The sequence below is a fragment of the Planococcus citri genome, chromosome 2, assembly GCF_950023065.1.
Source record: "Planococcus citri chromosome 2, ihPlaCitr1.1, whole genome shotgun sequence".
Classification (NCBI taxonomy): Eukaryota; Metazoa; Arthropoda; class Insecta; order Hemiptera; family Pseudococcidae; genus Planococcus; species Planococcus citri.
In genome coordinates, this window is record NC_088678.1 from 48,801,628 (window position 1) to 48,817,272 (window position 15,645).

A 15,645-nucleotide genomic window follows, 5' to 3' on the forward strand; every position below is an offset into this window, starting at 1 on the left:
AATCTGTTCTTCTCACTGAGATAGATAGATTTGGATATTTATACTCGTATAATACGGTACCTCGACTCGATGTAATCGATGATCGGCTGCCAGCAATTCGAATTATCGACCGCGTCTCCGAAACCTGGCGTATCGACGATCGTTAATACTAAATTAACGCCGTTTTCTTTCAATAAACATCTGCTAGTTTCAACTTGTACAGTTTTCTTAATCCTATGCGATGGACCAAGGTACTCCGCACTATAAACATCCGATAGGAACAACGAATTTATCAGAGTAGATTTTCCTAAACCCGATTCGCCTGTAATCATACGAGAAAACAAAAAAATTTAAAAAATTAGGCAATTAAAACATATTTTTGAAAAAACATCGAACGTGCAAGTTTTTCAAGACAAAACAATGCGAAAAATTTCATTATTCGAGTCCAATGGTTCATAATATTGAATACTTTTTAATTGCAGCGGATAATCTGACACTAACACGTGTCAATCAACAGCAATAATTTTTTCGTAATCAAGCCATTTCACGATTGAGAAAAAAAAACAGGGACAAAGGTTGAGAAAAATCGTTTAATTTAATCCGATTAACATTATATTGTTTATAATTTCATTAATCAAGGTGACAGCCCACAGAGTGAAATTCAATCGAGTGTAAAATTTTCCTGGAAACGTAGAGTGTAGAGCTTCAATAAGTAATCATAATATTTTCCAAGTTCGCGCGTTTATTTAAACCTCAAGGCTCGAAAAATACATTATTCATATGAAAAATACGTGCCTAATATTCCCACAGATGAAACACCTAAGTACGTGTATCGCTCAACGTATCTAATTTTTTTAACACGTATTTTCAATTTTCGAAATGGAATCTAGCAATTAGACGTGAGCAGGGAAACGGAGGGGAATGAAATAAGCTCAATTTATCGCCTCCGACAACGCAGCTACCTTTATAATAAAATTTCACAAGAGAAAAATTGTCCGCATTGTACAAATTACAAAAACCTAGAAGACGATAGGAAAAACCTTGAAGGGCAATATCGTTCTATTCTGTTTTTTTTTTGAATAAAGCTTGCGTAAAAAACATTTCGAATTCGTCTTTTTCAAATTTTATAAAAAAATACCATAAAGAGGAGGGGGAGAGGAAGAGAATATTACATTATTTGAAAGGCGGATTCCAGGGAAAATTACAAATTCAAAAACAGACATCAAAAATTAAAAGATAGACACTCTTTGAGCATAACACTTTTTTTCAGTTGGTTTTTGGTCAAGTTGAGGTGAAGCAAAAACCATTTTTAAGCAATCACTGAAATGGTTGTTTGCATTATTACAAATTTGTATCATCAGAAATGACATGACTCATGGCAATGTTATGACAATGACCCTTCCTTTGAAATTTCCCTCTTGCGTTTGAATGAATTTTTATAAGTAATTCAATGTTCCAACTAAACCTAATCAGACGAATTTCACAGAACATAAATTTCTAATAAAAATTGAATCAGGTAATTTTTTTCAAGTTGAAAACTTGAAAAATGTAGTTCATTTTCATCAAATTATAAATCGGTTCTTTTCACTTGAATAAAAATTCATAACGCATTGAACAGAGTTACAGGTAATTTGAACAAATCCAATTTTGGGCTCGATACAAACAATTTTAGAAAAACATTTTTTCCTAGATTTTGAAATTTGAATTCAAAATTTGAACTTTTTTGCTCTCAACTAGAGAGAAAAATACGCCAAATCTCGAAACACGATTTTTGAAATTTTTGATGCTCAAATTCAACGTCAATCTCCAAAGTAATCAGTGAAAGAGGTTTTTCAAGGTCAAACACCAGGGAACCTTTCTTTATTTCCCCTCTCTTAATCGTTTCCTTTCGATCGAGCCAGTTTTCGCCCATTTTCTTACAATTTTTCATCCCCTTATTCCTTCCCAAATATCTAAACACGAATTAAATTTGATGAAGTAACCTAAATGCAAATTTCATAAGTTGGCCACCAATGGAAGTGGTTCCTAACTGAGATTTTCAAAAGAACTGATAACTTGACGATAAAGGTGTCCTAAATGGAAGAAATTCTTTTTAACCGAAAGTCTAATCAAAAGCAGAGGCAAAATACACCATCAGCCAAAATTTCAGGTGCTAAAAAAAAATCAAATTGGGGCCGAAAATGAGAGAAAATAAAAATGTTATTAAAAAGACTTGGGAAGTTGAAATCTGATGTGTATGTACCCGGTTTTTAACTCATCCGAATCGATTGGAAACCGGTTTCAAACCGTTTTAAATAGTTCTAGAGTCTCCAGTAGATTTTTAAAAATTGAAAATTTTCACAAAATGTCAACCAATAAAGTTGGAAAGCTAAAATTTACTTAAACTCAAATTTCAAAATTTTGAGTCAATTGGAGGTGATTTCGAGGCGTTCTGCAGCCTCCAGCCAAATTTTGGAAATTTCAAATTTTCAAGAAATGAAGGAATTGCTATAAAAACTGCCCAAATCAGCATTACCTCGAACTACATATAAACACGGCTGATGCCTGTTGATGATCTACCTGACCGATTATAAACTGTTTTTCCAGAATCGGTTCCTACCGGTTTAGAACCGTTCATTTCTTCAGTAACTTCACAGTTGAAAATTTGAAACATTAACTCAGGAAATTGCTGGAGAAATATACGGTTTCAAACTGGCGAAGACAGATTGTGGAAAAAACGGCCTGTAATGGGCCAAGTGGGTCATTAAAAACATAAAAAGCAACAATTTGTGTTTATACGTGGTAAAATCAATTTGGACAGTTTTTATGATAATTTTTAAAAATCTGGAATTTTTGAAATATGGCCGGAGGCTCCAAAACAGATTGAAAATAGCTTCAATCGACTCGGGGTATTGAATTTAGGGTTCAAAGTGAATTTTAACTGTCCGATTCCATTGGCTGGAATTTGGTGATAAATTTCAACTTTCAAAAATCTGCTGGAGGCTCCAAAACTACTTCAAACGATACAAAACCAACTCTTATCGACTCCAGTGGGAAGAAGGTTCGAAAATAGGTTTCATATTTCAGCTTTCTAGGTCAATTTGGTAGAATTTTGATTTTTTTCTGTTTTTGGACTAAAATTTGATTTCCAAAAATTCACTAAAAATCTAAAAATGCATTTCAGAACCTGAAATTTTGGCTGGTGAAATAATATTTTTGGATGCTTTTTTAATTTAGCATTGTCGTGTTCAAAAAATTTTTACCAGTTGCGATATCTAATCTACGTACTTCTCATTTTGACAGGTGAGAAAAAAATCACACACGTCTTAAAAAATTGAGAAAATGGTTTTCTGAGACCATTGAGCAAATTTTGGGAATTCCCTCCTCATCTGATTTATCCTTCCCCTCCTCTAAAAAAAAATCAACACGAATAAAATGAGAAAAAAATGATTGTAAAGGAACTTGGCGTTGTTTTGCAGTAAAAGCTCCCAAAAAAACCTCAAAATCCTGAGTGATGATCAATCAACCTTAAATCCTTAACCCTTTTTGGACTTCGTTAACGATGAAGCCATCCAGAACTGATTCCAAAACACCTCTCTGCGTATCAAATTTTGAAATAAATTTCACTACACTGGAGCATATCCAGTTTTTATAGAGACTAGATTTGATTGCTACATGTAGACTATACTTTTTTGCTGTTTACAGTGTCGAATGATTCAATTAGCTACTAGTACGAAAGTTTCGACTACATAATAAAATATGTATCTATCTATCTATCTCTACGTAGTACGTACGTTAAACCACCTGAATCCCCATACACTTTGCATCGATTTCGACACATGAAAAAATTCACAACATATTAGAAAGTGAAGACCTAGGTCCAGTAGTCGTAGCTGCCGATCGATGACCAATCCGTTATGAAATTACAACTCTACGAGTACGATGGCCTATAGCAACACGTGAAATTACAACCCTCGGCTACGATCAACGATTTCTGTCCGCTTTTGACGCGAAAAACATGGATATGGAAATCGATTTTACAATTTCGTATACCTAGTCGATTTGCCAGCTCGTTAATTTACTAACAGAGTTCGTCGAATGAGCCGGTATAATTAATATGGCGAAGCGACCATTAATTACTACAACGTTTTGTATAGCCCAAGTATCTGGAATCCTAACGTAAAATTCAAGGTTACCCAACTTGGGCAAAGAGGGATAAGGGAGACGTGATCGTCGACGATTCGATAATTACCGCAAAACTTCTTCGGCTTGGCTTATAAGAACCTCTCGACTCTGGCATACTGAGCAAGCAGATCGAATTGTTGAAATGTTTCTCGCGATAGCTATATTTACTCGTGAAATTAGCCATTATTTACCAAACGTACGTTACTTTTTGAAACTTATCGCGCGGCCGCGTGTGGTATATTCTGTTGTCAAAAAGTAAACATACTCGTAGTACTTCGTAACGTTCAAAGAGAGAAAAAAAATAGAAAACAAGTTGCGTAAAAAAAGAGCACACTTACCGACTACCATCAGCGTGAACTCGAATCCTTTCTTGATCGCTTTTCTATAAACTTGATTTGGAAAATTGGCGAAACCAACGTAACCATCTAATTCTTTGGTAATTCGTGGCACGGTTGTTTTTTCTTTATCCACTTTGTTGATGCGTTCTTTCATGTCTAAAACATCTGGACCATCTGCAGAACGAAAAAGTCGATGTAATTTAAACGATATTTAAATTAAATACGTATAGAACTATACGAAGAGAGAGAAGAAGATCTTATCATTTTATGAGACACCTTAAGGTTATTTTTTGAGACCCAAGTGATTTATAGGTATGTACTGGATTCGATTTCGAATGACTCACCATCAGCAAGAATCCTTCCTACCCCTACAATTTTTCATAACATGTTTTTCCGACAAAAAAGTGAAAGTTTTTTTTGGAGGGAGGAGAGGGTTGATTTGCTTCGACTTTCTAGTTAATTGCTACGTGAACGTGACATCAATACATGAAATGATCACGAAGACGATGAAAAATCTCTATTATAAAACAAAGTATTCAATAAGGTAAGTAGTTTTTCAATTTTTTTTTTTTGAAATTTGACGGAGTTTAAATCCAAGTTACTTCAACCTGAAAAAATATGAAATTTTCAAGTCAATATTTTAATCATCCTCACTAAAAATTGATTTCTTTCAAAACATTATCAAAATTTTCAAACTTGAGCTCTCTTTGGGGAGGGAACAAGAGAGAAAGGTAGACATTGGCCTGAAAATTTGAACTTCTCCCAGCATCTTCGTCTTGTTGAGGTAATTCGGCTATCACATCACCATTCAAAAAAAAAAATTCAAAAATCGACAGGAAAAGGAAAAGTCCAACTTTCAGCGAAGGCTCCAGAATAAATTAGAGAAAAAATAGGAGTTCTCGTATTTTTTCAAACTTTTACCAAGCATGACAATTTTTTTAAAAAATTAAAAAATAAAAATGTCGTCAAATCAAAAATTTAAAGTTTGGTAGTTTCACTAAAAATTGGCATCTAAAAAGAGAAAAAAAACCTTCCTTTCCATCATACTCCAGTTTTTAATAGGTGAGAAGACGAGGCTCTCATTTCGAAAAATACAGAAAAATTGTCGTTGACAATAGGTATTTTCTAGATAAGATTCTCCTAAAAAAATTTTAAAAACTGTTTTCAACTTTTATTTCAATTTCCAAACTTATGACCAACTCAGAATGAATTTTCGAAGGTTTGTAAGTACATTTTTCAATTTCAAATTTTTTGAAGCAATAATCTTTCTCTTTGGAAAACTTTTTCGTGAAAAAATAACAATTTTTCATTTCAAATTCAAAATCCAAAAGCAACCGTATTTAGCTCAGTTTGATCCCAGAATTTCAAGTACATATGTACGAGCAATTTTGACGTGAAATAGATCATGGAGAAAGTCCAAAAAAGGTTGGCCATTTCAATATTGCGATGCATCAAAACGCTCAAATAGTGAGTCACTGCTTCCTTCCTCAATCACGCTTATGCACACCGACGGAGGGAAAAATCACCCAATCAGAGTGATACATTCGAATCACTAAATAGGGTCAATACATTTCCTCATTTTCCTGAAGTGATTTCCAAAATCCGCATTCTTCTGAAAATTCACCACCTCCTTCCAGCAGCTGTATCTTTTTATTCAAAAATTTCGAGGAAAATAATCTCTAGAGATTGAATATCAATAACATGAGCATATCAGTTATACCTACTTACAAATACATAAATAATTAGTTTTACAGGTCATCACGACCAGATACTCACTTCTTTCTGGTTTTTTGGCGTAATTTTCTTTATTATATATACTCGGAGTTGAGGTAGCTGGTTGCGAGGTCGAGTTATTGGTAATTATGGAAGCATTTCCATTTAAGATATCCGGCTTGGTTGGCGTTGTCGTCGAATTTGAGTTTGTCGTCACCGGAGTGGTCGTTGATGAAGGTGTCGACGATGGCAATTCATTTTTAAAAAACAATTCCCTTTTGGATTGTATCTGTGAACAAAACAAATCAAAAGACACACCATTTTAAAGAACTGAACAACGTTGAAATTTCACAAATCAAACATACAAAGACATTTTTAACCGAGTAAAATGTTTCTTAAATTTCATCTTATTTTTATAAATTGACCACAACTGCATAATATGAAAATTTTGGGGATAAAAATCTCATGAAAAATTATTTAATTAACAAGCACCTGTTCGTCCTGGCCATTGATCAAGTCTTCGCCATCCGAAACATTTACCACTATTTCTGGCATATTTAGTATACTCGTATTCAGTATTCGCGAATTTATCAAACGTCACACGCGAATCCAACCGAAACACACTGTGTCAACATAACTGAAGAAATTTATAAAATGAGCAAATTTTTTCTCAATGTGCGCGTTTTTATTATTGCAATACGATGCTCGTCCTTTCTCTCTCTCTCACTCTTTCGTTTTAGCCGTGCCTCTGTATTTTTCTACAATTAACTCTTCGTATTTATGTTTATGGTCCTGCAGGCCAAGGTTTAAGAAACAATAGCAAATCGATATTGGATTCGAATACAATAATCGTTCGTTTCATTCATCAACATACGATCGAGAGCGAGAGAGTTTACAATTTATAACAATTGTGGCTGCCATGCCACAGTGTAGCACAACAAATCTTGAGTTTTATTTTTCAATTTTTCGAATACGAAAAGAAAATCGAATTTTATAAATTATTAAAAAGATCGAAGTAAGGCATTGGAATAATCTATTATGAAATTTATACACTGTGTTATTATTTCAATCATTAGGTTTTGAAGAAGGTCGATTATTTAAGATCACAACCCACTCTATTTTTCAACAATTAACAACTTGAACAAATTTTATTTTAAAATCGACCACATTGAATAGCTCCCAAAAAAAAATCAACAGTCCAAACAGAAAATTGGGGTTCCATAGGATTTTGAATTTCCAAAATAGTCCAAAAAAGGCATAAATTGACGAAAAAATCGAATACAGTCAGTTATTCTTCTGGAAAACCTCATTTCTGGTCACATTTTAAGTATCATAATAATGTCAATAAGAGACCTAATTTTCACAAAAATAGGGGGAAATCATTTTTGAAGGTTCATGTCAAGTGATTGGATTTTAAATATATTCAAAAAATCCACTTATTCCTCGCAAAGTCAGTCAATAAAATGAAAAAAAACGAAGAACTTGCAAAAAATCAACAAGCATAATCATAAAAAAATATAGTGAGCGATTCATCGACTGATCAATAGAATTGATGGGGTTCAACTTTCGAAAGCATTTAACTTTATTTTAAAAAACATTTTTTGAAAAAAGCGTCTGGCCAATTTATTGATTCAATTAAACAATTATAAAAAAATCAATGTTTGGATGGACGAATTTTTCTTTTTTTCAAAATGAATAATCGACGAACTGATTCAACCTGATCGTGAAACAGAAAGGACTTGGAAAGGGCTGAGAAGTTGAGGGTTACATTCTCTCAAAATTTTAAAAATCAACATATCAGTTTTTTTGTTTTTCATTCATTTTTGATTTCAGGATTACAAGAAGACAAAATGTGCAAAAATCTCTGAAATAATGTTTTTAAATATTTTGGAGCATTCAACCCTCCTCCCACCACGTGTCTAACGCCACGAATATCAAAACATCTAATTTTTTTTTACAAGCCAAAAAAATTCTCGAATTAAGCGAATCTTAGTCATTTTTAAAACTTTTGGGGCACACAAACCCCCTCCTTCTATTCATTCTAGGATCGAAATCATTCTATAAAGTTCACTTTTCTACGATATTTAGTTTTGAAGATCGAAAAGCCATCCCATTGATGTTCCAAAAGGTTTGAGACATTCCAAATCCCTCTTCTCCTCGAACGCACCACAGGTCATTTAGAGCTCCAATCGTATCTTGATGATTTATTTCAATTTTTCATCCAAAAAATGCTTACCTACAGGGCGTCCAATAAATGCGTGACAATACTTCAAATTTGAATACAACTGGTTTTGGAGAAAAAAATGTCATTACATATTATGAAAATGATGTCTATCTTCAAAATTTGGGAAAAAAATTATGTTTTCAAAAACTGACAGTCAACATCCAATTTCTGATTACAGGAAAGGCGGTGCATATTATTTCGAATGATATTTTCCAAATTTTGAAATGAGAAATTTTCATCTAATTGATGCTCAAAGTTGACGAAAAATTGCAATTCGCTCATGAAATTAAGATAGGTATAGGTACCGCTTTCACACAAAATTTTGTAGCATTCGTCCTTCCCTCCTTCTTCCTTCTCCGAGACAAGCAAAATAGCGCAAACAAACTGCATAATTTTAGTCTGACAAATTATCATTATTCGAGATACTCGAAGAGATAAACGAATTCACAAAGTAGACGCTCGAAAGTTCAAAGATTAATAGTGCCATGTTCGTATTCGAGTTGTTAGCTTCTGTCATCCAGCCTTATTTTTTATTTGATACATTTTCTGCCTCCTGATGACGAATTTTTATAGCTTACGATACGAATGGTAAATGTCGCAAATAAAAATGTCACCGTATTATTCTCAGTGGTACATTTTATAAACGTACGAGTAGGTAGCTCTATAAACCATAGCTATGAGCATTGAGCATACAAGGTAGAGGTACAGATAGGTACGTCATGTACAAAGGAAATATGTACTTCGTCACAGATGCTATCGTATACAATAATACTGTAGGTAGATATACATTTTCCTCTCGAAATATGAAATTGGCTTCCTTAATTATAAACTATAAGCATTCTATATTCTGCTTCGTACTTCGTTTGTAGAAAAGGGGGTATGGGTATGAAACAAAAGACTAAACGTACCCTTTTTCTCTTCACAAACGAGGCCAGATAGGGACTATATCGAATTTCCTACGCTAATGAGCGAGCATCTTCTCCGTATACATACAGTTTGGGAACAGACGATTTGAAATACGTGGATCATATTTTTATAAAAATTTGACCAAATGTTCGAGCCCATAAGCGTGATTTATTGAAACTAAAAATCGATATAATACACATAAATATCCCACTATAGGACTATACATTCTCGATAGAACCCACCCAAAAATCTATCATTAATTTTTAATTATCGAACGAAAATCGTGTGTCTGTGTATAGAGTGAATTCTCGTCTCATCGTCTACCGAATCGAGTTATCTGCTCACATGGTAAACACGGAGCCGAATTCGTATTTCAAACACTAGCATTTTCACATTCACAACCCTACAACACGACAACAACCATCCCTAACTCAGCCAAAAAGACCCTAGAAGCGAACTCCCCCATAATACCGTTTATATTGATCCGTCCATATTCCATTCCGGTCTCTCAGCCAAAAAAAAAGCTTAAGGTAATAGGTGTGTTCGAGGAAACACTTACACGTCAGATTTATATCTCTAACTCAACGTCGTATGTACATGTAATTTTTTCCAAACAAGTATCCACTAAAAAAAAAAAATCCACTCGTACACGTGAAATGTACCCATGTTGTGTATATTGGCACGCGACTAATAAGATTAATTTCATTTCTCATCGCGAAGGTAATTTATGTGCGGCGGTGTTTTTTTCTTCCTCTGTGAGCATTTTTCTTTTCTTTCTTAACAAATTAATCCTCTCTTCAAGAATGTTGATATTCGTCATAAACAACGCTTCGCAATAATTACGGACATTACGAGCCATTTATTTTATTATTCGCTGTTTAATTCTCTCGTACGTATTACTATACGCAAAGAAAGGTACTAATATTCATACAGCTAGTAAATTAAGCTATTTAGAGTATACACGTTAACGCGCCTGTAGTACCAATTGAGCGTGCAGAATTTGAGAAAAAATTTCTTCATCAACTATAAGCTCGATATTGCTACGGTTGATTGGTGCTTATTCATTTTTTTCCCCAATGAGTTTTTCCGACCTAATTTTTTCATTATAATTGAACGAGAAAATGAAAAATGAGTGTATCGCGGTATCTTAAAAAGGGTTTGTACGTTTTCTCCTTTTTCTTTCAGACGACTTCTTCTTTTTTTTGATACTATCTTTGTAACTATTACAGAGATACTTTGCTTGTACCATATCGATTGCTAGCAATTAATATAACTCGGGCGAATGCCGATTAATTGAATTAAAACTCGAATATTACTAAATGACTTACAATAAATTTAAAAAAAATTAAAGGTTCCTAGTTTTGAGGCATCAATGTATGTATCAAAGCTGGGTCAGATTACTCCTATCGATATAAGTACATACATTCGAATCAATTTATGTAATTGGGTGCCAAACAAAAACCCATTTCTGTTTTGAAACCTTCAAACCTTTGGAATGGCGAGAGGGAGAGAGAGAGTGAGAGGGGGGAGGGAGGGAGGGAGGGGTTACCGGGGTGCACCACTTCAACTAGAAATTCATATTACCAGAGAATAAGTCAAAAGTAAATTATTTGTTGAATTATGGGGGTGTCAACTGTCAAGTTTGAGCATTACATTGATTTTTAATCCCCCTCTTTCCAACAAAAAATCTAATTTGTCCCAAAATTTGAGGGGAAAAAGTAGCATTTCAAGTACGTTTGATATTTTCAAAGGCTGTGAGATAGAGAAAGGAAAAGTCTCCGCCACAAAGAAAGTTTTGAAATCAACGACGTTTTTTGCTTTGAGCTTTGATAATGAAATGTCCTGGATAGGAAGAGGAACTCAGCACTTCAGCAGAATTTTTTTCCTCCAAAATTTTCATAAGACTGGCAAAATATTAGGAAGTCATTTTTGACAATTTCAAAAGGTTGACGCAGAATTTTTTTTAATTTTCATAAGTTACTAGAAATTTACCAAAACTTGAACAGTAATTTACGTACCATAAAAAATACTACCTAGTAATTTGCCAAAAATTACCAGGAATTTACCAAAAAACTACCAGTGATTTACCAAAAAATTGCCAGTAATTTACCAAAAAAATTGCCAGTAATTTACCAAAAAATTACCAGTAATTTACCAAAAAATTACCAAAAAATTACCAGTAATTTACCAAAAAACTACCAGTGATTTACAAAAAAAATTACCAGTAATTTACCAAAAAAAATGAAAATTACAGGTAATTTACCAAAAACTTACAAGTTTTCTTCAAATAGCTTGGAAATGGTTGGCAGAACTGAAATAGGTCTGCATGAGCATGATGCAAGATTGCAAGTTCTTCAAGAGGTTTATCAAGTTTTGAAAAAATAATTTCTGCATTTTAATTCTCCAAAAAATTACTAATGCTAATGGTTTACCAAAAAATTAGCAGAGATTCTCAAAAAAATTACTAGTAATTTACCAAACATTAAGTAACAGTAAAATTTACTCAAAGTTAGCTACTAGAAATTTAATTTTTAAAAATTACCAGTAATTCACCTACTTAAGAAAAATGACCAGTACTTTATCACAAACTTAACTAAAAATTACTAATAATTTCCAAAATTGACTAGTAATAATTTGCCAAAAATCATCTGTGCTTTAGTTACTAGTAATGTACTTAGCATGCGAAAAAAAAAAAAAAAAAAAAACATAAATTTATCAGAATTTACCAACAAGTAAATCATTAAAAATCACTGATAATTTACTCATTCCTTCTCTTGAGAAACCCCCAATTTTTGAGTATCGTAAATTGATATGGTTTTCATTTTGCAAAAAAAAATAAAATAATTTAAATAAAAAATTTACATTTATGTCAAAAAGTTGAAGTGAAGGTTTGAAGTTTTTGAAAATGTTTTTATAAAAAGTTACCAAACTTGGAAAACTGAATGATTCCGAAAAATTGTAACATACAATTTTATTAAATAAATAGGTAGGTACCTCTCCATATTCAAAGTTTCATCAGGTATGTACCAAGCGGAAAATAGTTCATTTTCTTGATACTTGATAAAATGAATAACAAAAATATGACAGAAACGACCAAAAAAATAGCAACAAATGATTTAAGAAACAAAAAAAATTGAAGCGTTTTTTCAGTAGGAAAAAAATTGAAATAAAATGAAGCCAAAAATAAAACTTTTTCCCATCAGATATGATTCTTGAAAAAACGTTAATCATGATGACCGCACAAAAAAGAAGGAACCAATCATACAGCTTTCGAAGAATTCTAAAATTGAAAGGAAGTCTTAATGCACTCGAGGTTTTAAGGAGTTTTCCTGGCCAATTTTTTCCAATGTCACCCCTCCCTTCAATTCACCATATAGGCAACATGTTCAGCTGACGTTTACTCTCGCCAGTCAGCGATACTCGGTTGTATCTCAATTCTCAATCTTTACATTCGACTGAGCATAGAGTGAGGACTCACAATTAGAAATGGTAAATTTTTCAACTTTGTCGAAATGGTCATCTCGTCAAAAAACACGATCAATTTATCTTATCAAATAGCCAGAACTGATATGAAAAATGCGATAAGCCTTCGGTGTACTCGTCGTATATTACTCATCTGTCGGTTATTTTTCATCGTCATCGACTCGTCGTACATAATATGTCCTCCATATGCTCTTGCTAATGTACATAGTACATACTACATACAAGTAAAAAGCACATACATATTACATACGAAGTAATACGTATTTTTATTCTGTCTCATTATAATACGAGCTGTATTTTTGAATCGACGTCATAAATCGCGAGTATTTATTATCAAAACAATCAAAAGAAAAGTAGGTGAAGAAAAAAAAATACCTTATCATTATTTAAAATGATTTTTTTCCCTTCCGCGCTCAAATACGTATGAAATTGAACGCACGCGTCCAGTCCACTACGTTCGTAAAAAAAAGAGAGAATAAGACGGTGAAAAAAAAAGACGTTAATGGAAAAAAACGTATTTTCGTTCCACGCGAATAATTTTTATTAAAAACATCACCGAAGGAAGCTGAAAATTGCACATTCGAGTACGTCTGGCGAACATACGCAGTACGCACGCGTTACCGGATATCCGCCGGTGAGAAAATATGAAAAAGACAGAAAATGAAAAAGAAAAAGAAAAAGAAGCGGTTAAACCAGTTGAGGAGCGCGTGCTAGCGACGTCATACCAAGAAAGTCGACGAATATGTAAACAAAACATCATCTTTGCATAGGATTCGATCAATGATCGACACAGTGTTGAAAATTATTCAACTTGACTGCAGGTAGCGATCGATTTTTGAAAATCAATTCTTTAAAGTCGAACTGGTTATCGTGCTGTAGTGAAGGATTTCCTGCCAAATAGCGTTCGATGAGAATTTTTTTCAAGTCGATGCTCGATGGATTTTTGGATGGTAATTTAGAAAATTACACGTAAGAGTTGTTTGGATGAGGGTACGAAAACGAATGCACACAGACTTCTTTGTTGGTATGAATTTCATACCAGGAGTTTTGTTTGGTAAATTTGTTATTTCACAGCACAGTTACATACGTCGAACTCGAAATGCACTAAAAGTGGGTACTGTCAATGTCGAAGGTTATTCGTTAATCCAGTTAGTGATTTTTACAGCCAGAAGACGATAATACCGTCTTGTTTATTGTTAGGGCACGTACGCGAGCAAAAATGCACGTGATTTTTACAATCGCCCGGATGAAAACTTTGAAGAATTCGCGTACACGATAGAAATAGATACAGATACAGAACTGACTACATGTGGCCTATTGACGTGTTTACAAGGGTTTACAACTCAATTACGAATTTACGAAGGCGAATTACGAAGTAAGGGCAATATTATTCTGTCGAAATTCTCTCCACCTATTTACCTCCTTACTGTTCACTAAATTTTCAGAAACCTTCCCTCATCGTACAAAAATTACATAAATTGGTGGAAAATACGAATAATAAAACATCGCTCGTCAAAAAAACACCGTCTGCCTGGATATCGACTCAAATGTAGATAAACTCGTTAATCGAGAATAATTAGGCAAGTACAACTCGTTTTTTAGCTACTCGAATCATTTTCCACGCTTTCTGGAGAAATTAAAAATCGCGCTGGAGGCTCCAGAATGACTAAAAAAGGTAAACTACGAAGGAAAAAGGGTAGATATTAGTTTTGAGACTGAATTTCATCATTTAAACTGAATAAATATATTTTTCGAAATGAGAGTAAGAATCGCCAAAAATAGTCAATTTAGGATTCTCAAAAATTCGCCAAGAATTTAAATCAATTTGGGCAGCAGAAGTTTTGGTCACGAGGGTTTCAAACTACGTACATTTATGAGTCAGAAACAGATGTCTGGAGTGTTTTTTTTTTTTTACTAGTTTTGGAGTTATTTTTACTTGTTCAAAAGTATAAGTACAACCTTCACCTTTTCAAACGAAGCTTTTCAGCACAAAAATTAAAGGAGGAAAAAGCCTAGTTCTTGAACATTTCTCGAAAAGTAAGCTCTCTACAAGACAACGCAACTGGACTCTACTGATTGAAAATTGTATGACTTTTCAACATTTTTTATCAATCTAAACGCCTTAAAATGATAACAGCTTCTTAGAAGTAGAAAAATGTCGACCTGTGTAGTTGAAATTTCCCTACTTTTAAACCATAACAACATCTTTTTTTTAATGTCGAATTCTTCCCATTTGAGAACTCAGTTTTGCTTCCAATTATCAAAATTGTTTGGGAAGAATCATGCACCTCGGGGTTTAAGTTCGAGAAGTAGAATTTTTAAGATTTTTTCAGGAAGGGGGGAAGGGAGAAGCAAAACAAGATTTTGAAAAGGGGAGAATTTGAGGTAATTTTTTGAAAATATGTACTAATTGTACTATATATTATTATGCAATTATTTAATGAAAATGGGGGCAAAATCATGTTCTGGAGAAATGTGATATTGTTCTTCATTTTCATTTTTGGCCGGGGGGGGAGTCGGTTGGAATTTTGAGTTAATTTCTGTTGAAATATCAGCAAAATGAAAGTCTTTTTTTTGGAAAGATTTTGTTTCTATTTTTTTATGTAGGTACATATTTCTAGAAAAAAATCTATGGAATGGAAAGGGAGGAATGCCATTGAGAACTTTTCAACTGAAACCAGACACTTTATATATTATGTAGGTAGTTCATGCCATGTGACCTGAAAACTTTGAAAAAACTAAGGTGGAACAATTTTTTTTTCAATTTTTCAGAATTTTTCCCAATGTTTTCAATTTTCGTGGATTTTTTCTTCCTTTTTTCTTCATATACGTACGTAC

The 15,645-nt window shown here is 33.4% G+C and overlaps 1 protein-coding gene across 12 annotated transcripts in view; it reads right to left on the bottom strand.

Annotated features, from left to right (window-relative positions):
• Positions 1-15,645, bottom strand: part of pnut (septin 7-like protein pnut) — a 50,094-nt gene that overhangs the window by 5,419 nt on the left and 29,030 nt on the right. For 11 of the 12 annotated variants that reach the window (XM_065350914.1, XM_065350912.1, XM_065350910.1 and 8 more), the window contains 3 exons: positions 6,258-6,483; positions 4,482-4,655; positions 61-301 (listed from right to left, as the gene is read on the bottom strand). In XM_065350914.1, the coding sequence (XP_065206986.1) occupies positions 61-301; positions 4,482-4,635 (395 nt within the window). In that variant the 5' untranslated portion in view covers positions 4,636-4,655; positions 6,258-6,483. Of the gene's footprint in view, positions 1-60; positions 302-4,481; positions 4,656-6,257; positions 6,484-6,686; positions 6,831-15,645 lie in introns of those variants that run through there. The other variant, XM_065350908.1, reaches the window with a different exon arrangement.